The sequence below is a fragment of the Oculina patagonica genome, chromosome 13 (genome assembly GCF_052425735.1).
Source record: "Oculina patagonica isolate OP01 chromosome 13, crgOcupat, whole genome shotgun sequence".
NCBI classification, from domain to species: Eukaryota; Metazoa; Cnidaria; class Anthozoa; order Scleractinia; family Oculinidae; genus Oculina; species Oculina patagonica.
This window is the reverse complement of record NC_135770.1, coordinates 12,069,157-12,093,537: the sequence shown is the minus strand read 5'-3', so window position 1 is coordinate 12,093,537 and position 24,381 is coordinate 12,069,157. Positions and strand designations below refer to the sequence as shown.

Below are 24,381 nucleotides of genomic sequence, written 5' to 3'. Positions count from 1 at the left end.
GAGAGGACCCAAGAATCACGACCTCGTAAACAATAATTCAGGAATTAGTCTTATTTGCGGTATTTCTTCAAGCAAACGATATTTTATACATGTATTCGGAATTTAATTTCTTCAAAATCACCCTCGCCTGATTAGTTTCTCGGCTGCGACACGTGAATCCACGGCTACTTTGACAAGCTAGAGGTTATGACGCAATTTATGATTAATATGACGATAGACGAATAAGAAGCTGGCGCCAGTTTGCCTTCCTCTTCCCCTCTCGTCCAAGATCCCTTTTAGAAACAGCTTTTCATCCATAAACTGACGCATAAAACGGACTAGTTTGTAGTCTCAACAATATCCTTGAACTGTTTAAGCTTACTTAGAGCGGTTTTCACTTGAGTGTCGAAAGTAAATTGCGTTTGCTTTGGCTTTGCATTACTACGCTTTGTGATTGGCTTAAAAATCTCGCGCCACTTTCTCAACCAGTCAGAAGTAAAACCAAAACCAATTGTGACTTGCTCGCTCAAGTTTTCCCGCGCTTCGTGTAATTGCTTCGATTTTGATTGGACAATGGGTTGCTCTACGTCCTTTGTGATTGGCCACAGTAATTACTTTGGTTTTGGTTTTACGACACTCAATTGAAAACTGCTCTACCACAATGGGTTACTAACAACTATTTGATTGATATGTTTTTCTACCCTTTCTTTCGTTGATTCTTTTTAAAAACCAATGTGTGACCAACATGTTATTTTTCCTAACAACATTAAAAGATTGAAAGGGAAAAACAGTTGATAAGAATGTAGAAAGTTAAGTTTTATTGTCTTGAAGTAACATCAAATAGTCAAACTTATATTAGCAGCAATGAACGACCGTCAGGGAAATCAGCCGCCGAAAAATTACTCAATTGTTCAGAGGTAAGGAGATTAAGTCACTTATTATTAACAATGCTTGGTGACAAATTTTTTGAAATTAGCTGTTTAATAAACCAAACAAAAGTACGATCGGCAAAGTCGACCATGTCAGTGAAGTACAGGTTTACTATTTACAAAGAAAAATTAAACTGAACAGTTCTTGGCTTCGAAGATCTGCAACCCATTTTATATCAATCATCAAGTTGGTCTTTGAATTAAGATTTTAAAACAACGGTAAAACTACGGCAGTTCATGCAGTTCTTTGTACAAATTACAAGAAAAGGATCAGCTTCTTTGCAATCTAGTTTTTTTCTTCATTAGCGTACAGAGTAATTCCTCCGGCGGCTGCAAAAACAGTCGCCGCTCCCTTGAAAATAAACTTCCAGAAGCCACATGCCCTCCGTAAAAGGTGGAGTGAGCCGCAGCTGCCACTGATCCCGCTGCAACTCCAGCAGACGTGAACCCTGCTGGTGTAAGAACAGCAGGCGCAGCCACGACACCGACAGCTCCCGCTACTCCTGCCCAGGCAATGTCTGTCAAGCTCCATCCTAATCTCGAGCCCAGAGTGTGCCCCGGCTTTCAGGTCAGTGTAGGGCCGCCGGGACACACTCTGGGAAACTGGGCACCAGTGAATAATCAAACCCGGGCCACAAGCGCTCTCACCACTGCACCACCCCGGCTCCCAGTTGCAGGATTACAAATATCCATTGATGTGTTTGTAAACTCTTGAATACCAGTATATTATACAGGTTTCCTATAAACTGTACATGTATCTCTGACTCTTTATGCAGTAGTCAGAGATAAACAAACACAGTTCAAAGAAGAAAAGTCTTGAATGATAAAAATTAGAAATCTATCAGTCTATGCAAAATGCAGACTGTATACCTAAACTGGACTCGATCAAACTAACCTATACTTATTCCTGAGAAATAACTGTAAAGCTTAAAAATCACTTCAATCAGCACTTTGTTTTTAAACAACAACAACAACTACCTCTACTGTGTTGTAAAATGACTAACATTTATTGGGAGCTCGAGGTTTGTATTTACATAGTCTTCCTTTTTGCATCTCGCAGGGTGTTCTTCTCGATAGCAGTTTTTCATACTTTAACAGGCACAAATAAAGAAAATCATTCCAAGCATTTTAACCTCATCACTTACTATGTAATTTTTTTGTATGTCACAAACGTGGGGCAAAGAAAAAAACCTCCTTAGACTACTGTACACCTGTCAGATATCCTAACCAAATAAGATAAAAAAATAGGGCATTTTACAAGGTTTATTTCTTTGCTTTGGGAAACTGAAAAGTATTTCTTTTTGTCTATTGGTCATTCACATATAGAAATCAACCAGGAAGTCTAAAATCATCCTCGGAAGTGAACAAAACTGGAAACCTCAGAAAAACATTTTTTTGTTTTCGATGGCCAGGTGTTTGAAGTGAACTTTAATTTTTTTTTTTGTAAACACCTTCGAAGTATTTTTAACTTCTATCCTCCTCGTTGAACTCAAAAGATACCATTAATAATAAAAGGACATTTTTAAAAGAAACAACGACGGCGACACCAAGGACAAGGTCGATTGAAAACTTAATAGTTGACTTAAAAATCTCGCTAAAACTACTGTTTTCATTTAAATCTCCCTTCCAGCTGAGCTGGAAAACTAAATATCGAAGACAGTGTTCGATTCCAAGTAATAACTATTGGCAATACAACGCAGAATTCGAGCATTACGCGTTGATGTTTTGCAGAAGGAAAAAATAAGGTAGAAAAAATTACAGCACACGTCACGAGCGTGCACGTGCAGAGTCGCCGTACTGCTCCTAATTAGTATTTCGACAAGAAAACAAATTGCTTGCTCGTAACATGCAATCTATGGAAAGCCGTTTTATGAAAACTGTGTTAAAGATGCGCTGTCAGGGAGAGGCCTTTTAAATATGAGAAAGACGCAAAAAATATGGAAACGTCGCCAAACAACGAGGCGTCATCAAAATTCTAAAATCCAGAATCGCAAGACCCCTGAGTTTTTATCCTTCACTGGCTATTAGACGTCCTTAACATATATCGTTTTGAAGGTTTTTAGCTCGATAGAAATCGCCGTCTTTAAGATAGAGCATTTTGAATTTCGGGGTTTCTCGCCACACGAGATCCAAGATGGCCGCCAGAAGGCTGTCACGTTCTCTTTACAAAATGCCTTATTTTGCGATTTTTAACAATCTGAACAGTTGAGGTGTTGCTAGAAGTGTTTATGCGAATGTTTACTTGTTTACGAGGGTAATCGGACCGCTTTATGTAGTAAAATTTAATGCCAGATGTTTTCACAAGTTGATTTCCGGGGGCCATGTTGGAGCCCAACCAGTTGGACTCAATCATGGAGTTTCCATACTGTGCTCTCTAAATTTTGCGTGAAACATTTTGACGGATAACTCGAGTACGGAACAAAATATGGACCTGAGAATTGGACAAAAAATTTATTTAGTAGTTTTCTACAACCTGTAAAATTCTTGATTTTTTTGACTCAATAGTTTGGGATTTATTTTTTCGCGGCGTGACAGTGGCGTGACAATGAAAACCACCTATATCTTGCTGGTGCGTTGGGCATCTTGTAAATTTCTGAGCCGTCCTCTGCAAAACAACTACGGGCACACGCACGTAGTCTTCGCAGACGGAATCCTGGAAGGCTTTCATTTCAAACAAAAAATAATAGCAGAATGCCAAAAAATCAAAATCAAAGCGCTAGACGCTCTGTAGTTAACTTAGGGACGGACCATTATTTTCTTGGAGAGGGGGGATGAAAAATTTTTCTCTGCAAACTTTTTTTAGTTTATGCACCTCTGCAAACATTTGTTTTTTTCGAAATTCTTACTATTTTTTGTTATACATATCGTGTTTACAAACAATTTATTTTGTCTTTCCAGGCCCTGCAAACAATTTTTTTCAATATTTTTCATCCCCCCCCCCCCCCCTCCAAAAAATAATGGTCCGTCCCTTATTGTTCTTCTTTCTTGCAGAATATTATTGTTACTTTTTTAGTTATGCGAAGGTGTATGTGAATCTTGTAAGTTAAGTTTTTTATATAGGCAGTATATGAGTCAGTATAAGCTGTGAAAGAATCAGTCAACCCGGGTTGATCGGTCGATCGTGCGAGGGACTGGGTTCTTTAACATCTACTTCCTGGTATTTTCCAAGTATTTCACCGGAAGTGACGTTGCGAAACTGTTGTTGACTCTGTGCAGTATCATCTGTCTCATCTGATCGAAGATCGAAATAATGGCGGACGAGAGTGATGATGACACATGCGATCAAACAGGAGAGAACTCTGTGCAGGTAAGTAGTTCAGTTGATTAAATGCAGGCTAGCTAATCTCAAAGGCTATGTGCAGACGATTGCAGACAAAAGTAAAAACCAAGATAACGAAATATTCCAACTGGTTGAAGCTTGTTTTGCGAGTTTCAGTAAGTATTTTCTGAAATGCATAAGCTTAAATCACCAAGGAATATAACATTAACAGCAAAAACGTTTCGGAAATCCAAGTTCAAACCTTTATGTAGACAATTGCTTTTGTTTAATGTAATTCTTTCGCCTTTATGAATTAATTATTTACAACACAATTATATAGTGAAACTGTACAGAGCGTGAATCTAGCGTGTATAATAACCAAGGGATCAAGCTTTAGAATTTTAAAAGTGTAGGTCGACCAGTCTAGTACCGACGGGAGTGAGGGCTATGGAAATACTAAGTCATACTCATACTGACAAAAATTGTAAAGCCCGAAAGGTCCTTATTTTTATGTTTTAAACTACAAATGCATACAAGTGTTTTGTCCCCACATGTCCGGTGATTGTTTGAACCTGTCCACATGAAGAAATCATTAACACTCAAATAACTCTCAAATGAGGATGGCTGAGTACAAGACTGATGCCTATTATACAAAGCATGCGTCTCATTAACACTCAATTCTGGACATATTCTGGACATACCGTATTTTCTCGATTAAACGCCCCCGGCGTTTATTTCAAATTAAAACTTGGCCCTATGGGGCCGGCTTTTTTTTTTAATTCAGGAGTTTTTTCAAGCCCTATGTTTCTAAGAAATGATTTTTATTCATTATTTTTGACAGCTATATAATTAGACATTATTTTTAAAGCATATTCAACCTTTAATAATTGTAAGGGGTTGATTTTCAAATACAACTTGGAGACCCAGCGTTTATTCGGGGCACGGCGTTTAATCGAGAAAATAAGGTATATATAGACCTTCTAGATAAATAAATAAATGGCATGCAATGCATGCAGAAGGGATGACATTTCACAAAAATTAACATAAAAAAAAGTTGCATAATCTTGTAGCATGATATCCAATATAATCAACCCTACAATGGGCATTTGGCCATCGGCCACTGACTGCTCAATTTGGTTGCCAGTAAAAAATTTTAGTTGCTAAATTAAGATCATGTTTTCAATCTTTCTTCCCAATTTAAGTCGCCAGTCTGGCAACTTCGGTTCCAATTTATTCGTCAGCTCCAAAATTTCAGTCGCCATAGTGACTTACATGGTCTTAACTTGGAGGGTTGTCATATACAATATACCGGATACTTCTCCTGAGTCCAAGCTACAGTAGGTCAAATGGTGTCTTGTTAAATTTTTTTACACCAACCCTTTGCAAGAATGTAGAAATTACTGTTTACTAAATCACAAACTTTCAAATTTACTTTATCTCTTTCAACGCTCCAAATTAAGACCATTTTAGTCGCCCATGGGGACTAAAATTTTGGAGCTGGCAACTAAATTGGAACCAAAGTCGCCAGCCTGGCAACAAAAATTTAAAAGAAGGTTTGGAAGCATGAGCTTAATTTATGAGCAACTAAATTTTTTCACTGGCAACCAAACTTGAGAAGTCCGTGGCAAAACGGCCACCAAGGAAAAAAAAAACTTGGAGGGTTGTCTTTCACTTATACTTTGTATTAATTGCCTGTATTAATTTTGCTTTGTGCTCTAGCTACGTGCAGGTGATTTCTTGTTGGTTGATTTATGTTCATGTAACATTTATTCCTGTAGTTATAGTTCCCAGTACAGTTCATTTCTGTTGATTGGTCAACCACATACAACAGACAAAAAGATACGGTCAACTTGACTGAACACAATTAACTATATATATATGACCGTCATCATCACTTTAAAAATGACGCAGAATGAGAGTGGTAAGGGTCAGTTGTAAATACCAACCAAGGCACTAGGCAAGGTTTAGGCTTATATGTCTCCCTTTATCTGAGTAAAACTGCAAATTATAAGCCAGCTAATATGAAACTTAAAACTCAGAAATTCAATGGAGCTATATAAATGGGTAGGGATTTCATGTGTTAAAGTGTAGAAAAGGCCGGTAGAAAAAAACTGTCATTATGGTAGTTTATTATTGAACATAATTTCTGAAACCTGAACGAACACTTGCAGTTGATTCAACTATTCAATTGAATTTGGATCATATGTATACTGCTGTGTATTGTAGGTGGTCTTGGTCAATTTGTTGGTCGATATATCAGTCAACTATTGACCGATATATCAACCAACATGTCAACCGAGACTATACCTACAACTTCACATTATCCAAGTTTAAAAAATATATGAAATAATATGAAATTACGTTTCAACTTGTTTAGCTTTACAGCTTATGGGGGACACAGACTGTACATGTAAATTCTAAGATAAAAAATAAAGAAATGATCAAATAAATAAATGAAAATAGACTACTATGCAGGGTTGAGGCTTCTTCTGAAAAGGGCCAATATTGTGAACTGATACTTGGCCAACACAGTACATTTCAAAATTCCATCAGTCTTCATTTAACCTGAATTGTATTGTGTAATATATATATATAACTTGTTGCCTCATTTAATACACACATGCAGCTAATTTGTTGAAAAAACCTACATGTACTAGGAAAAAAAATATCCATTGACACCTTACAGAAACACCTAGTACTATTGGTTATAATGTCAGCTTTATTTATCACTGTTACTTAAGGGTTTGACAAAGTGTGAGCCAGCAGGTCATGCAAGCCATTTCAGCTAGCCTAAAAAATATCCAAACGCCTTGAATTTCATCAAAAATACTCCGCTGCGCATCATATTTTCAATATTATGTCTAACAATTTAGACCTGATCTTCATTAATGGTCCTATAAAATAAAAAAATAATATAAATAATAAACAAGAAACTAATTACAAACATACTCTTGACAAGGAAATAAAAAGGTTTTTCCATGGGCCAGTCAAATCTGCTTTATTCATACCTTCCCTAAGGTTTTTGGCTTAAGGCAATTTTTCATAAGGGCGTTTTTTACAAATAATGGAAAAGTTATATTCGCAAATAATCAGAGATTCAATAATTATCTTTTGAAATAATTCTTTTTAATAACAGCCGAATTCCAATGACTCGAACCTTCAAGGGAAATCGAAAAAGGTTTAAGATTTTGGGAGTTCGAGTTATCGATGGTAAAATTACTAAGAAAATGACCTGAAGGGGAATCAAAAAAGGTTCGAGTTAGCGAGAGTTCGAGTTATCGGGATTCAACTGCCGTATTTTATTTTTTAAAAAATAATGGGAAGATTAATTCTTTATATAAAGAATGGAAGAATGCATTCAAAAGAAGTAAATTAAACCTAAACAAAAAGGGCAGGTTAAAACCTAATACACGTTTTCTCATATAGGGAAATCAAGCACCAGAAAAACCTGAGGTTGATTTTGTAACTGGTCAAGATAATGCTACACACAATCTTCCAGTTAACAGTGAGGACACACCCCTGACAAGTGTTCAATCCCACAAGAGGGAGAGTTCAGTAATGAACAGTAAGGACTCATCCAGCAATGCAGACAACCATCCACCAAACAATCATCCACCAACCGAAGGTAACAATATATTAAGATGTAGTATATGACTGAGATGAATATAATTATCTAGCCCTTATGCAGCATTGCGGGACTATTGATGCTTATAGGTTACCTAGCCTCTCCAGGGATGCATTGCTGGCCTGTGACACTAAATTACATCTAGCCCCTCTGCATACATTGCAAGTCTGTTTTGCTAGACATTATAATGTAGAGATTATTTTTTTAGAGAAATATATCAGACAAAACCTTAGCAGTGTAATATTTTTGTATTTTGTTCAGATATTACTCCTTATCAGGTTCAAGAAAGAAATCTGTTTCTCCAAACCTTTGTTACCATTTATGTTGTGCTTACAGATTTAGGTCATGGTCAAGCTTTATAAATAAATCATTTCTTTAATTTTCCTTAAGAGCAAAATTTCATTCACTTAATGTGGCAGGTTTAGGATAATAAAGAACTTTGCAAATGGCTGAGTATTTCATGCTCTACACACATGTATGTTTATTTCTGTCTGTATAGACAATTGTTCTTTGGGCAGTCGCACTTACATTAAATGGTTTCCAATTAATTTTTTTTTCAAGCCTGCAGTGTCCTGAATAGTAGTAGTTGTTCTTTGATTTGATTGCTTGGGAATAAACCTGACTCCCGTAGTTTGACTTAGAATGTGTTATACCGAAAAATATCTATACTCGCCCCATGGAAGGTCACTAGAAATTTTGAAAGGGTAGGGAGTCTCATAGCTAAAGTGGAATTTCTGGAAGACTGGGGCTTCTAATACCTTTTGTTGGGGAAGGTATGGATATTTTCTGTCACAAAACAATTGCACCTGAGTACCTGTGCTTTACAGCTGCTCTTTAACTTTTTTTTTGTTTTCTTTAGGAAATACCAACTGGCGGCGCAATGTAGCTGTAGGAGTGGCGGCTGGCACTGCGGCCGTGGCAGCTAGTGCTGCAGCCGTGTTAGCTGCCCCGGTGGTTCTTGGTGCTGCTGGCTTTACTGCTGGAGGTGTTGCTGCTGGCTCAATTGCAGCGTCCGTACAGTCAGCAGTTTATGGGGGCTTTGTGGCTCCTGGAAGTGCATTTGCATTGCTACAGAGTGCAGGAGCTGCTGGCATTGGTGCAGCAGGGAATGCTGCCATTGCTGGGATTACTGGCGGGATTACTGGTGGGATTACAGCCTTAGGAGCAAGGATGTTTGTATGTTTTAAGTCAGAGAAGCCGTTAAATGAATGTTATGGTCTAACGTTTTGGGGGCATTTTTCTAGAGTTTCAATTTTTTATAATTCTTTTTATTTAATAAAAAAAAGTGTTTCTCTTTGCTTGGTCCATCTTTGGAGCACTGTGCTTAATAGAGTTGAAAGAGTATTTATAAGGAAGGGGGCTTTTGTGGTATGTAATGTCGAGACGCAAAGCTAATTGCTAGAAATAGTTACTTAGAAACTACGTTCAACTTCTTGACTGTTAACGTAATTAATGTATGCTCGAATTTTTTTCACAGAACAGTCGTAAAGACATCAAGCTGTTGATTTGTGGCAGTGGTAGTGAAGCGCAAGCATTTGCTGGTATTGCGTCATCTTTAAAAGATACTGAAGTACGAGTGCTTACCTATCAGAATTCTGAGCTCTGGAATACTGCAATGCGTACAATCGACCTCAAGGTTACTTTCCATCGGAAGGGAAAAGAACCAACTACTGTTACCTCTAAACCTGCGCTAGTAACGAGTGACTCTGAAGTTGCCATGCGAGATGTTGACATCGTGGTCTTTGTGCTACCAGCATTTGCCCATGAACTTTATCTGGATGCTATAAAACCTCACCTAAACCCTGGCACAATGATAGTCGGTCTACCAGGGGGCCCAGGGTTTCAATCCCTTGTACTTGAGGTGCTGGGGGGTGCAGCCAGGCAATGCACCCTCGTGAACTTTGAGTCATCACCTTGGGTGTGTAGTACCACTGAGTTTGATTTAAACTGTGAGGTTCTTGGCACCAAGGAGTCCCTGCACGGAGCAATGAAGGTGAGAATGTCTCTCAATGTCTAATGTTATAATTTGTAGAGGGATACTCCTCTGCTCTAATAAATTGTATTATATCCGGGGTATTGAACATTCAACACCAACAAAATAGTTGATGACGTAAACTGAGTACCGTAAAATTCCGGTTATAAGCCCCCCCCCCCCGCTTATAAGCCCCCCCGGTTATAGGCCCATCTACCTTAAAACAAAAAAATACATCCGGTTATAAGCCCCCCCGGATATAAGCCCCCCTCTGCTGAATGACGGTACTGAACATGGCTAAATGTTGCTTTATTATGTGTTTTTAACCCTAAAAACGTATTTCGATCAACACTCCCGTGGCTCGTTTCGAAACGTTTTTTTTTTAATTCCGCTTATAAGCCCTCCCGGTTATAAGCCCGCCCGGATATAAGCCCCCCTCTGCTGAATGACGGTACTGAACATGGCTAAATGTTGCTTTATTATGTGTTTTTAACCTTAAAAACGTATTTCGATCAACACTCCCGTGGCTCGTTTCGAAACGTTTTTTTATTCCGCTTATAAGCCCTCCCGGATATAAGCCCCTCCGCTTATAAGCCCACCCAAAACCCCTTACGAAGTTGTATAAGCCCAGGGCTTATAACCGGAATTCTACGGTATATGAACGAATCCAAATATTTGAACTGCGGATGTAAGTAAAGAAATGATCCTCACAGTGAAATTGCAATTGAATAAATTTGCTAAGAAAAAAGCCTGGAAACATTCAGGGCTTCAATGGGATTTAGACTGGTGACTTACGCAATGCTCTACCTTCTGAGCTATGAAGACACACTTTGGGGGCAAGGTCAATTGTTAGTTCTTTTCTTTTTTCTTTGTAATAACTTGCCTAGCGAGTTCCTGTGGATGTCATACAACGTTCAATTAACCTTTACATTTGTCTCTTTCCACAGCAAGGACGTGTTGCGCCTAAGAAGGACCCAGTTTCCACACTGCAATATCTCTTAGGACCCCTCCCTAAACTGAATGTCTCTGGTCACCTGTTGGGTGTTACGTTTATGAGCACTGACGTCTACTTGCACCCGTCAATAATGTATGGTCAGTGGGAGGGATGGGACGGTAAACCACTTGACGAGCCACCCCTGTTCTACACTGGCCTGACTGAGTCAGTTGCGAACCTTCTCTCCAGTGTATCAGATGAGATTGTAAACATTGGCAGGGCCGTTGAGTTGCAGACTAAAGCTGACATGTCTAATGTAAGAATTTTTAATTTATGTAAAGACACTAGTCGTCTTTAAGTTCCAATTGTACGTCTTATCGTTTGGGGTAACGATAACAGGTAGAAATAAGTATGGGGAAGCGATAATTCATTTTTAGCTTATTCGTGCTGATTGCGTGCTGTAGAGCACGCAATCAATGAATAAGATATTTAAACTGACGACGTAGATGTGGACGGAAATTGTGGACCGTAGACGGAAGTTGCCTCAAACGGAAGTAATTTTACGTGCTACCTCTCTCCGCTCAGTAAAACCCAACTTTAACTTTGATTAAGCTGAGATGCACATGTGAAAAGAAATGAAATGTTTGTATAGCCTAATGACCAGTCTAAAAAATAACATCAAAACACTAGTTCATTTAATACGTGCTGACACGCGCAATTCTTGATTTTCACATGACGTCATCAAAGTTCTAAAATCCAAATGCAAGGCCCCTGAGTTTTTATCCTTCACTGGCCATTAGACGCCAATAATACATATCTCGTTGAAGTTTTTTAGCTCGATAGCATTCGTTGTCTTTAAGATAGAGCAGTATGAATTTCGTAGTTTCACACCACACGAAATCAAAGATGGCCGCCAGAAGGCTGTCACGTATACTTAAATAACCGGCACGCATACATGCATGCACAGGCGATGACGCTTTACAATGATCCCAGAAATTGCATTTTTCTTATTCATTTTAATTTTTATTTGCTTTGACTACAAAACGAACCTCCAATACATTACAAACCTACAGTATGATAAGATAAATACATTAAATCATTATGAACTTCGTCATTTAGCAACAGAAAGGCCCAGGATTGATTTCCACACCTAGTCAATACTGAAGATTGTGTGACATTTCCGTATTAAAATGGTCTGAAATGTAATGAAGTCAAAACCGCTTACTAGAATCACTTCCATGCATTTATGCAACTTATCAAACAAAACATTTTGGATCAGCTAAATCAGCAATAGGGTAGAAGTTCTTTCTGAATTCTGGCTTCTCATACAAATAGGAATACGGATACCGTCACTGCTTTGTTTTTAATGGCTTGAGATAAACACCCGAATAAATATTATCAAAAGCAGTAAAATGAAGATGGCGAGTCGCGAAGGGAAAAGAAAAGAAAATTAACTTAAACTTAAATATTATCGACAACAATGCAAGTCAAAGCAAACAAAGATTTCAGATAGCTCACCTTTGCAATCTAATCAAGATACTGCTGTCATCGGTCTCCCTTATGGAAAGGTTTCAAAAGTTATGACACTAACCGGCCGTCACTCGTCAAATTCAACATCAGTCAACTTAGTCTGCCATCATGTATGCCGACTTCGAATACACGTACAACGGTTGGAAAGTTTTTTAAGCGAGCTCACAATTATCCAGTACATCATTCTCCCCTGAACCCAAAACTCTGTTTAAATGTACGTTAGAAATCAAACGCGTTTTGCCGATGGATGCTCTTAAAGTTGATTCAGTACTCATGACAATCAAAGATGGCGTACTGAAACTGAGTAAACAACAAAGTGCCTAGTTCCCAGTGCTACTCGGTTGGAGTAATCGTAACATTGCCCGTCCACGGGCCACAACATATAGGCGTCACCGCCTAAAAATGCTTCATCTCGTGTTTTTTTACAATCTCAACAGTTGAGAATTTGCGAGAAGTGTTTATCTGAATTGTTACTTGTTCATGATGCTGATCTGACCGCTTTTTGTGGCAGAAGTGAATGTCAGATGTTTTTGTTGATTTCCGTCCGCCATGTTGGAGCCAAAGCAGTTGGGCTCCAACATGGCGTTTCCATACTGTGCTCTCTAAATTTGCTTGAAGCATTTTGATGGATAACTCGAGTACGGAATACCGTACAGACCTGAGACGTGGGCAGCTAGTTTATATATTAGTTTCTACAACCTGTAATACTCTTAATTTTTTGCCACTGTCACGCGTGACAGTGGCGTGACAGTGAAAACCACCTATTGTAAGCGTGAATAATTAAACTTCGCACAGCTCAGACATGCACGATTTCATGGCTACAAGACGTTCGAAACTAAAATGCGTTTCGAAAAGTTTTTTGGCCACATCTTGAATGAAAATAAATTTGAAACATTTTTTTACGTTTCTTCCATTTGTTCGCGTTTAGTTGGGTCTTTTAATTTTAGGCTTTTGAAGGTTAAATTATTATCGATTTGTGACGTACACTTGTCGTTCAGTTTCCGATAAGAGTTATTATCTGATGCGAGTTATCTGTTGCATCGTTATAAATTGTTCTAAATCGTTTGTGTATTGAACATTTTATTGTTGATGTTTATGTAACTTGTCTTATACAAACAGGGGGCAGTTCTGTTAGCGAGAAATGAATTAGTTTTTGCTTGCCATTCAAGCGTTTTGAGTTCATTTTTGAAATCGGGGAAATTAGTAAAACGCAGAGGGATCTCGCAAGCACAAGCGTTTGCGTGATTTTCGTGACTGATTCCGAATGCGGCTGATAATCTTTTTAGCTAATTTTTGAAGCAAAATTTAAGTTACCTTAAACTGAAAAAACTCGTGTTTGCAAAAGCCTATTTAATAGCTTCTAAAGCTTTGTTATGGAGTGAAATAAACATTACAATTGGCCATTACATGAATAAAAATATATAATAAAATTCTCACTAAATGAGTTTAAAGTGCCTTAAAAAAGTTAAAAGTTCCAGACGTTTCGGGCTTAGCCCTTCATCAGTGGAAAGTCCGGATTTCAGTTAAAAACCTCACTAAATGACTCATTTAGTGAGAATTTTATTATATATTTTTGTACTTTTACAAGTGCCACGCAGCACAAGGAAATTTATTTTTCCATTTATCATTGATTCATTACATGAATAAGCTGGCACCAAGAGCCCTTTGATTAACAATAGAACTGGCTCAGCTCGTTTTTATGAAAAAGAACATTGGTATCACTCCAGACATGCTTGCTTACAAACATTTGACCAACCGACGCAAGCAGGCAGGGAAATAGGCAGACGGGAAGAAGGGCAGACAGAATAGGACGGACGGATGAACAGACAGACAGACGTATAGATGAACGGACGGACAGACAGACAGGCCGACAGACATCCAAAGCAAAGAAAAGTCAAGCATCCAGCATGACGTATTTTGTACCATGTGACTGTTTGTTTGTTTGTTTGTTTGTTTGTTTGTTACATTACAAAAGGCTTTTTACCTGCCAACCTACCGACCTTCCGAACCTGCCTACGAAGAGAGCTCGTGATCGGCTGCAAAAACGGGGACAGTGTATAGCATAGAAAAAGTGTCTTGTGTTCTCTTACTTAAATAACATTCTTATTTTTGAGGATATGTTTTCTTTATTGCAGGTTGTGCACATTCATCAGTGGCATGTGCGACGTTACCCTCATGATATCTCAAACAAGTTGACTCTTTACAAGGCAATACAGACCAATGCTGCCTACCAAGGTCTGAAGCATCCGGTCAAGATAACAGAAGACGGTAAATACATGCCAGATTTCACGCACCGTTACATGACGGAGGATGTACCGTATGGCCTGGTAGTCATCCGGGGTATTGCAGAAATTGTAGGGCTTGAAACACCGAATATCGACAAGATCCTCACATGGTGCCAGGAGAAAATGGGCAAAGAATATCTCGTGAACTCAAAGTTACAAGGCAAAGACGTCTCCTCATCCAGAGCACCGCAGAGATACGGGTTGACTACTCTTCAATCCATGCTGTAAAAGATTTGTAATTTGGGTTGCTCTCTCCACCCAAAATACGCCCAAAAATTGAGATAATTCATTACTAATGTATGCATAATTAAGACACTGGGCGTTAAAATACAAGCAGGTTGGGCTGGCGTAGCGCAAATGAAAGAAATGTGTACCACCCCTTGCGCTTAGCAAGGGTGTGCAACACTGACTGCCCCACGACCCCTTAATCAAAAAGTTCGAAAAAGTAGGTTACAACCACTCTACATTGTTTTTTGACTGTTGTCATTTCATTTGCTGTTTTGGTTGCAAACCCTTCGTCAGCCAAAATAGACGTTCCCAGACAAATAAAGTTTTTGGAAATTATGGTCACTTCTAAAATCAAGGAAATTGTTTTAGTTTTAATCAATACACTTGTACAGTACGATTAGCTTGTTTTACATGAGTATATTTACTGTTAAGCGCCAATTTAGCAATTTTCCTGGTGCGTTACTAAAATAAACATAGGAATGCAAGACTGGTTTGGTGTAAGATTTTATGGAGAGGGAAAAATCAAAGGCAAGTTTCTGTATGGTGGAGTCCTAAGTAGTATTAAACGGTTAGGTCTACGAAAATCTATATAACAAGTTTGGTTGGTTACAATCTAAAATCTACGGTAAAAAAAATATATTTATAATCAATCAGTCAACCAATCAATCAATCAATTTAGTAATGTCGTAGGTGGGACGAGGTTAACCTCACATGTCCGAGCCATTGCCTCGTGTGTAAAACGCATGACAGTTTTATTTAAAAAGTAAAATTACAAGTTCAAAAGGAACTAATTTAAGTTAAAAAAAAATACATTAAGGTCGCGCAGGACCCTTGAGATCATTATGTATGTATTTATTTAAAGAGAATGCACGAACTGCGACGACTGCAGCCGACAACAAACGAAATATTCATGACAATGTTTTTCTTAAAGTTCTTTGTACAAGTAATTACACGATATTGTTCTCAGCTTTGCGTACCGTGCGCTGAAACAAAGCGAATTATCATAATTAGATTCACAGCTGCGAATATAGCACACGTTGGTTGTAAACATTGACTCGGAAGGTCTTCGGAAGCGGAAAATCCTGCAATTTTGTGTCCAAGTTTTCTTCGCCGATATAGAATTTTAGGAGTTGATTCGCGAGGAACATGAACTTGGTGCACTCTATTGTGTTATGACAAGAGCGAATTTTGAAATTTCGTTCTCAAAATGAAGATAGAACGTTTCAAAGTTTAGATTTCACATTTTTACTCTCTTAGAAGCAGATAACTTCTAGCAGTGTTTGAAATCGAAAATTTCGTTCTTGTCATAACACAAAAGAGGTTATGATTCATCACTAGGTTATATAATCATTTAATTCAGTGCGCTGTTGTAGCCGAAAACTTGGACACAAAATCGCATTATCTGCAGTTAAACTTTTAAGAGCCTGTAACATTACAGTAAGTGGTCATCTCTCAGTAAAAGGACAGTCATGATGTAATTCCATCATCCCTTAACGTCCTTGATAAATTTTAGAGGAATCGATGTTCAAAATGTAGCGAATAAAAGCTTTACAAGATAGCACCCCGTCAAGAAATTTGGCAAATGAATTTATTAATAAGCAAGGGTCCTGCGCGACCTTAAACGTGTAAAAATATGAATATCGGTAAAAATGTATAAATGTTTTACCAGCACACAGCAACAGACCAAGAGAGAACTATAAATATTAAAAATGTGATGCTAAAAATCCTTATGATAGATAAATAAATTAAACAATCAAACAAAAAAGAATTTTTGTTTGCTACGATCGGGGGGTATAACAAGGCGGTATATACCTTTAAACTCATAGCGGTGCCTTGATACAGTGACGAAATGCTGCCAATCAGGCTGATGCTAAGAATGACAGCTCCGGTATGTATTGTAAGTTCCCCGAAGACGACATCTAAAACTTTTTTTTATTGCAATTCTAAAAGTCAAAAAGATCGCAGTTTCCCAGAGCTTTGGATCAAGAATTGGGCGACGCTGGAATTGTTTACCTTAACAAATGCTTCTGTGCGTTTACGCAGGCTCCGTAGCCAGGCACCGCTAAAGTTCGCCTCAGGCCTCAAAAAGGCTTAGCCGCTATTCATCGCTGACATCTAGTACAGTGAACTTTGTTTGAATTCTACAAACGGGAAGAGATAAAAGATTACCAGCAACTCCTCGCAAAAGTTTTGAATTTTGATTTGAACGTGTGGAACCAAATTGAGGTAATTTTGCAATTTTGCCTCAAGAGTCCTCATGGGCCCGATGAGGATAAGTAATAGACCTTTCCCGCATTCCACTTCAGTACGTACGAACAACAACATAAATTTCTTGTATTTTTGTCTACCTATCCTCGACTTGGCGCCATTGTTCGTTGGAATGCGGGAAAGGTCTACTTCTCAAGATTTTTCAAATATGGTGCTAAACAAGGGACAGTAACACGTTTCAACCCCTTATGGGTTTCTGATTGTTATAAAAAGCACCATTTGTTTCAGGGCCTGTTTATAGGGAGAAAAGTTGGCCCTCGTAGAAGTGTACCCTTCATACTCAGCCATCCCAGGCGAAAGAGCTTATCATACATTTCTTTCTAAATATCAACGAGCTGTCCGCATGAGAAATCCTAAAGTTGGCTCGGGGTGGGGAGTGGGCAGGGTAACCCTTGGTAGAGTGTCGCTCTCTTTGAAGGTAGCCTGACCTTGGGGAGCAAGCCAAGTTTTTTCCATATGTACATGTTGTAGTTCAAGTTTATCCTTGGTTCAAATTTTATTTTCCTTTTTTTCAAACTCATTATCATACATTACCTTCCCCCAAAACAAAGGAAACTAAAAACTTGAACCAAGGATAAAATTAAACCACAACAAACATTTCATACCAGGGAAAAGTCGGGACATACAGAGCATGCGCAAAACCAGGAGGCCCAATTTTTGGCTCAGTCACCAGGGAAACCTCTTTTTTTTTCAACTAATCGCTCGGTGAAAAAGAGGCTCGGAGGAGAGGATTACCTTCTTAACAAAACAACTTTGCTCCATATAAATGAGCGCTCAGTTGCTGGAAAAAGCAAGTGACATCGCGTGTTGTTTTTTTGCGACGTTTTTCCTGCACACGTTTTGAAGATATGTTTGTCAAGTGCCCGGGTGGGTAGACTTGAGGCTGTTACTAGCAGCTGTTCCTTTGAAAAAATGACTTTAAAATTGACACATTCGTGAATATTCCGAAGGAGTGCGATACAGGGTCTTGGTTGAATCGAAAACAGGCCACGTCCAGTCTACAACGTATCGGTGTCGAGAATGAAGTCCACCACAACATTGAAGTACATGAATCACAAACTTTATTTTCTCTATAATCTCGACAAGGCTGGAGATATCTAATGTCAAGTTAATGTGTAATTTCCTTAAAGTCCTTTAGTTCCTGTTTCTTTTCCCCCAATCTTGTAGTCGCTCTTTAAGCCTTCATTGCTGAAGAAATAATTTAGAAAATGATTAGTTTATAACGTGATTAGAAGATCACAAAGTAAACAAAAAACGTAACTGTACTCAGTTGCTGTCAATTTGGTTTGCTATTTTTGCAATTATTATTATTTTTTTTTTAAAAAAGTAAGTTCACAAAACTTTCATCTGAAATAAATCGTCCAAACTCGAACTTTCATTTACCGAAGAGATTCAATTTGGCTAAAAGAAGGGCCTTATTGGAGAGGGGCGTTTATACCTTTTATAAATTGCTATAAATTTCACTCAAATTTACGTCCCCCCTTAAGGTGGCTCGATCGGATTTTTTAATGACGATACCTTTCAACTTTGAGTAACTTGCACGCCACCGTAAACAATCGGACTGAAAATCGATCAGTACAGCTGTACTAAAGAAAGATGAAAGTTTCGAATGAGATAAGTTTCATCGAAATCGGAGTAACCATTGCAACATAATGACGTCACCAGCCATTTTACACGAGACCGATTTTCTTGAAATAGAGGGCTTTTTTTAAAAAAAAGGCTTCAAGATCTTGGACTTGACATAGTTTTCTCAAGGTCTGCGAAATTTGAAGAATTTCTAGAGAGAGTTTTCGAGAAAATTTTGTATGAAGTTTTCAGGTGCTAAAATACAACAAAAACAAAATGAGAAAACGTTCACAAGGCCCGGTCAAGTAACATTTTGGCTTTAAGTGAATCTTGTACTATCTAATTACCTTGGGAGCAAATCTCAGAGGAATCGTTCCATTTGATTTCTTGCATTGAAACATCGGCTTGAATATTAACTGGTATGAAGTGTTATTTCGCTCTTTTATCGAAAAAGGGCCTTCGCTTACTAAAATGATCGCAAAATAAAAAGCACTCGATAGATTTTTTTAAACTTGGCACTCAAAAAGAAGAATAAGTACGTAATGAAATGTCTGATTTTCAAAATAATTGAAACATTCTAAGGCAGTTAATTTAAAGCCTTAACTCAGGTAAACATTGCGCTGTTTATCACCCTACGACGGATCGCTGCCTCATTATAAGTCTCAATTGCCAATCTTATGCTAACCAAGAACTTGAAATTAAGATTTTGTGCGTCACTGTGATCACAAATGTTGCTTACCAGCAAAAGCTAAGAAAACTCGATTAAGAGGCCGAGTTGATTTATCCATTATACACAACAGAGTAATCACAATCTCCCCATTTTCCATTGTATGTAGAATCCAGAGAACACCAGTGTTTGTTGTGATCAGCCGTGGTGCAGGAATGGTATTTCACTCCTTTGTAAGTGAATGGAATGCTGCAGCATTTGCCATCCGTTGTCTTCTGCAAACACTTAGCTTTTGTGGTCATCGTTGTGTTTTACCCAAATAGAAGGAACGATAGCAAAAATACAATTGAATTGAGAATTTTATTATTCGGAATTTTTATTTATTTATTTAGTTTATTTATTATGACTATTATGACTCATTTCTTTTAATTTGAAGACAAAATGAACAACAAACGAGGGTTAAAAAGGGAAACAAAAATGGAATAGGTGTAGTCAAAAGTCTCTATAATGGAGGCGTGACAATAAAAACTATAAACATTTGCTGGCGGGTCATTAATTGTCTGAAACAGGTTAATCCGCCTTGTGTTTGACTTTTAAAATTATGATATTTGTTCTCACCAAGACTGCAGAAAAAATTTGTAATAGAAAGTTTGTTATATGTTATGAGTTCCCTCTAGTAAGGTTAATCTCAAATAATGGTGGATACCGGCTTTTTCTACCAAGTATTTTATTTATACACGTAATGTGTTTACATTTGATCGTGCGATTGCTGACGCCTTACTGACGATCACAAATTTTCACAATTTGTTAGGGGTTGGTAGGGCTGGTTTGGGAGGGGCTGGTTGAGCTGTAGCCCTACCACTTGTTTGCTTGGGGTGATTTTTTAGGGCTCCAGTTGACATGGATAATGTATGAATTTTACCACTTCAAAGTTACAAAACGCGTCTACTCTTGTATATGCCCTTCACGAAGTCAAAGGCTTGGCAAAGCTGCGCTGCGGCAGTTTTTCTCACAGGCGTTCCTACCGTTAATTCTTTGCAACGCTGCAAGCGTTGTTCTATTTTTCTTCGTTTCTCCTTTCTGTATGTCAAGTCGGATCACGAGTCAGTTTCAAAAGTGTGCCAGGTAAAATCCTTTTTGACTATTTAACTGGTTATTGATGCGATAAGTGACTTAGATTAGATAGTTTCATTAAAGATTGTCAAACCTCACTGCATTCGAAAATCCTCTTACAACTTGAATGAGAAACTGAAAACTTCCTAAAGGACTTCCTCTGCTAACAACAAAAGCGACGCACTCCTGCCAGACTGGAGGTTGGTGCTGGTGCACCAACCTATCCCCAGACTGCCAAAAATCACTTAAGAAGGGTGTATTATGAGGCCCTTAATCTTATCGTCAGTGCTATTGGCCACCGCTTTAACCAGAAAAGAGCTTTTCCACACACTAAAAGTACAGCTTACGATTCATTTTTTTTTTTAACAAATTATAGTATTACTTTGGCACTATCGGCAAAGTATCGCTTGGATGTCGGTAAAGCCTCGACCGACTGTCGACGAAGAGGAACAGTATCGGCCGATGTGCATACTCGGTCGATAGTCGACTGATACTCGACTGAGTATCGACCGATATGTCGGTCGATAGTCGGTCGAGTATCGACCGATATATCGGTCGATAGTCGGTCGACAGTGTCGGTCGACGGTACCTAAAGTACACATGATCCATTAAAGCTACTATTAAATGGTGACTACTTTGAGTCAGAGTTTAAGTTTCTTGAAGTATCACAGAGCGAAGATGTTGATACTGGGACGCTACCCGGGCAGCTTAGTGTTTTAGAAGTAATGTAGGAGGAGGAGAAGGAGGAGGGGGAGAAGGAGGAGGAGAGGATATCATGTTTCAACGACATCCTCTCGGCGGTGAGAAGGTCTCAGAACCGGAGAAGAAACTTGTTCATGAAGGCCAAACTATCTGAAAGCTGCTTGCTGTAAATCCCGCTACCAGCTGCTTGAAAGCGTTTATTCTCATTTACCAGGCGTATGAATAAGTAGCTTACATCATGGATGGGTGACGAAAGGTTGTCCAACCTAGCCGTGTTGAATGACCACAAGCAGAGAACAGACAGTGTCTGTATAGCTGACGTCACACAGGAGCTTGTTTCTCGCAACGTGAACCGCCACGAAAGAAGCAATGGCAACTTCAAAAAGTAGCAAGCTTAGGTAGTTTTATTTAACATATTTACTGTATTGGATGATATACCAAGTAAGGTCAACTATATTACGGGGGTTGTAAAAATGATGGCTAACAAATGCATGATAAATGGCGGAACAGTGGTCCCTGGTGCTTGTTTGTCTTGGTCAGATTTTTTAGCCCTAACACTTTAAAATGGTCTCCGCGGTCCCTGCTTACTAAAGCACTCGGCTACCGTCAAGAATTCAATTATCCAGAAACTTGTCTTTCCGATAAACGTCAGGAAACCTTTTCGCTAAGTTAACTGAAACATACTGTCCAGTTTCGGTTTATCGACGTTGTACCAAGCTACCGGAAGCCGTTGTATTTGTATTGAAGATTTTACATTGGAATAATTTTAATTATTCAAATTCAAAATTCGCGTCGGACCGACAGAACTGACAGTTGTACGAATTTCAATCCGATCGCAGCCTCATCAAAACGGTGAGAAGTCTCATTTTCTTTCTGTACTGGTGCGTGGAAAGTGCTCTATTTTCGCTGGAACTTTTATATAATATTTTTGAAAATAGTTCACCAAATGAGTCTTTTTGACGAAATAAAAGAAAAATACGAATTTTCGGTCCGGTCGCGGGTTCTCGATTATTAAAGACGGTGACTCCGGTCTTTATTCTGTTTGAGCTCACATGTAGAGAATAAAAGCCAAAATCGGCCAGTTCTTTATACGTTTAGCTTATTACATAATCATTTCATGTCATTTCATCAATGAAGGTATGCAAAGACGATGTACACGAATCACCAAATCCATCTTCATGCTTTCAGTTGTTACATTATTCAATTGCGTTTTATTTTACAGTCTGTCACTGAAGTGTTTAGCAAACACCTTATAGAAATGTAAAGCGTACCTGATAAGCGCCACGAAATTTTCTCGCTTCCGGCCACTTTGGGCCTTTGCAAAAACGTAATGACAAGTTGCTGTATGTGCAGGCTACTCTGTATAAACATTGTTCGGATCTTTTAGTGCACCTTAACGTTTTTACCTCAGTAGTGCTTAGCACTAAATGTTTGAATGTACTTAGCTAAATGTTTGGATAAACCGACAAAGGGCGTGCGGTACATCATAACTTGCACTGCGTACAGTTCGTAAAACATTTTTATAATTTAACGTTTGCGTCGGAACGACAGAACTTCCGATCGTGGTCTCAGCATGATGGTGAGAAGTCCTCGTTTTTTGCTATGAATTCAGCATTTCGCCATATTTTAAGTTTAATTGTTTTCGAGCTTATATGTAGAGAACATAAGCCATAATCGCCCATTCCTTTATACGTTTAGTTTTTAACATAATAGATCTGGGGCTGTCATTTCATCAATGATCGTCAGTTAGACGATGGACACGAATCACCAAATCCAACTTCAACATGTTTAATTGCATATTTAATTGTGTTTTATTTCTTGTCTTGTTCGTAAAAATCAGTTAGCAGTCGGTCAGTTTAGCAAACACCATGAAGATAGAACGTTGCGAAACCTCATATTTGAATTGTATCATAATGTTCACTTTCCTATTCTTTCTTATGCGCATCAGTTCAGTTTTTCCTTTATTCCATTTAAACATCATTATATATGCACAAAGACACTTTTAATAGCGTCAACCTCGAATGGTGATATCTTTCCAGTGTTTAAGCATGTCCTTTCTTTAAGTTACCAGTACTAATTGTTATGACCACTTTGAGTGTCCAATTCAAGTGGGAATGGCTTCCCATGTGTTTGAAAACAGATGATAAGATGCTCATATAAGGTATTTGTGCTGAAATGAAATGCACTGTTCATATGACTACTTTGGTGTTGTCGTATTGTTGACTATCTTGTTATTCACATTGCTTATACTCGATCGTCCCCGCTGGTCTCGATTAAACACACCTACTGTTACTTAATATTTTTTCGCTCATTAGTCAGGAATTCAAAATGCAACACGGACTGAGGGGAAAAACCTTCTTAACTTCTACTGATGCCTTCTGTTTCTATATTTCCATGCTTTCTTCACCGTTTCTTGACAGTTTAGTAAGTTTAGTATTGTGATGGCTTGGACTATACAATTTATTTTCTTTAAGTTTAATGTGCAATGCTGCTCGCTCTATTTTAAGACGGTTTCTTAAAAATGATAAACAAAAAAGGAAGAATTAGGAACATATGTAAATATATGACATAAAAAATAAAATAAAATAAAATAAAAATACGCGTGATATTAAGTTGAGCTTTCATCACTTTTCCTGCTGCTGAACGTTAGTATCCATGGTTATTTGCTATTCTTGTAAACCTTGTTTTTTACGACACCGTGCTTGTGAATTCTTTTTCAATATTTCACTGGCCCATTAGCGTGGGCTTTGCGAAAACATCCTCCTCTCATCGCTCCCGGCCTTTTGGGCGGTCGTAAGAATGCTATGAGAAAAGGCGACCATGTGCCCAGGATACTCCAATGTATAATCATAGGCCATGTGGTATATCATGACTTGCATGGGGTACATACTGTATAGTAAAACATGAGGCATCCTTATTGTTTGCTATGATTTTAATATTTCACCGCGTATCTACAGAAGTTAGACCAAAATCGCCATTTCCTTTTTTCGTTCAGTGTTTTACATTTAATTGTTCAATTGTTACATACTATCTTTATGCCATGCAAAGATTACATATCACATAGCCTTGGTCGGTATGTTCTAGACATTTAGCGCAGAGCACAAGCCGCGATGAATTAAGACTATACTTAATAAATCGGAATAGCCTGCGAATACAACAGCCCGCCTCTCAATTTGCTACCGGCCGCTTTGGCGTTCGCAAAATCGCCTAAAGCGACGGGATCTTTCCGTTCAGTTAAATCATTTCCATAATGTTCTAGAGTAAGCAGTGCGATGATATTCTGTCTACAGCGCGGAGTCTCGATTTTGCACATTCACAGAATAT

General features: G+C 38.4%; 1 protein-coding gene and 1 pseudogene across 2 annotated transcripts in view; both read left to right on the top strand.

The window, feature by feature from the left end:
- Nucleotides 1-15,231, top strand: part of LOC144636134 (tauropine dehydrogenase-like) — a 30,852-nt gene extending 15,621 nt beyond the window's left edge. Inside the window, exons 7-9 of the mRNA XM_078495269.1 lie at nt 9,270-9,785; nt 10,712-11,014; nt 14,364-15,231. Of these exons, the coding sequence (XP_078351395.1) occupies nt 9,270-9,785; nt 10,712-11,014; nt 14,364-14,741 (1,197 nt within the window). The 3' untranslated portion in view covers nt 14,742-15,231. The remainder of the gene's footprint in view (nt 1-9,269; nt 9,786-10,711; nt 11,015-14,363) is intronic.
- LOC144636146 (tauropine dehydrogenase-like) overlaps nt 4,128-24,381 on the top strand; it is a 49,611-nt pseudogene continuing 29,357 nt past the window's right edge. Inside the window, exon 1 of the transcript XR_013567475.1 lies at nt 4,128-4,215. The product of XR_013567475.1 is annotated as a tauropine dehydrogenase-like (transcript). The remainder of the gene's footprint in view (nt 4,216-24,381) is intronic.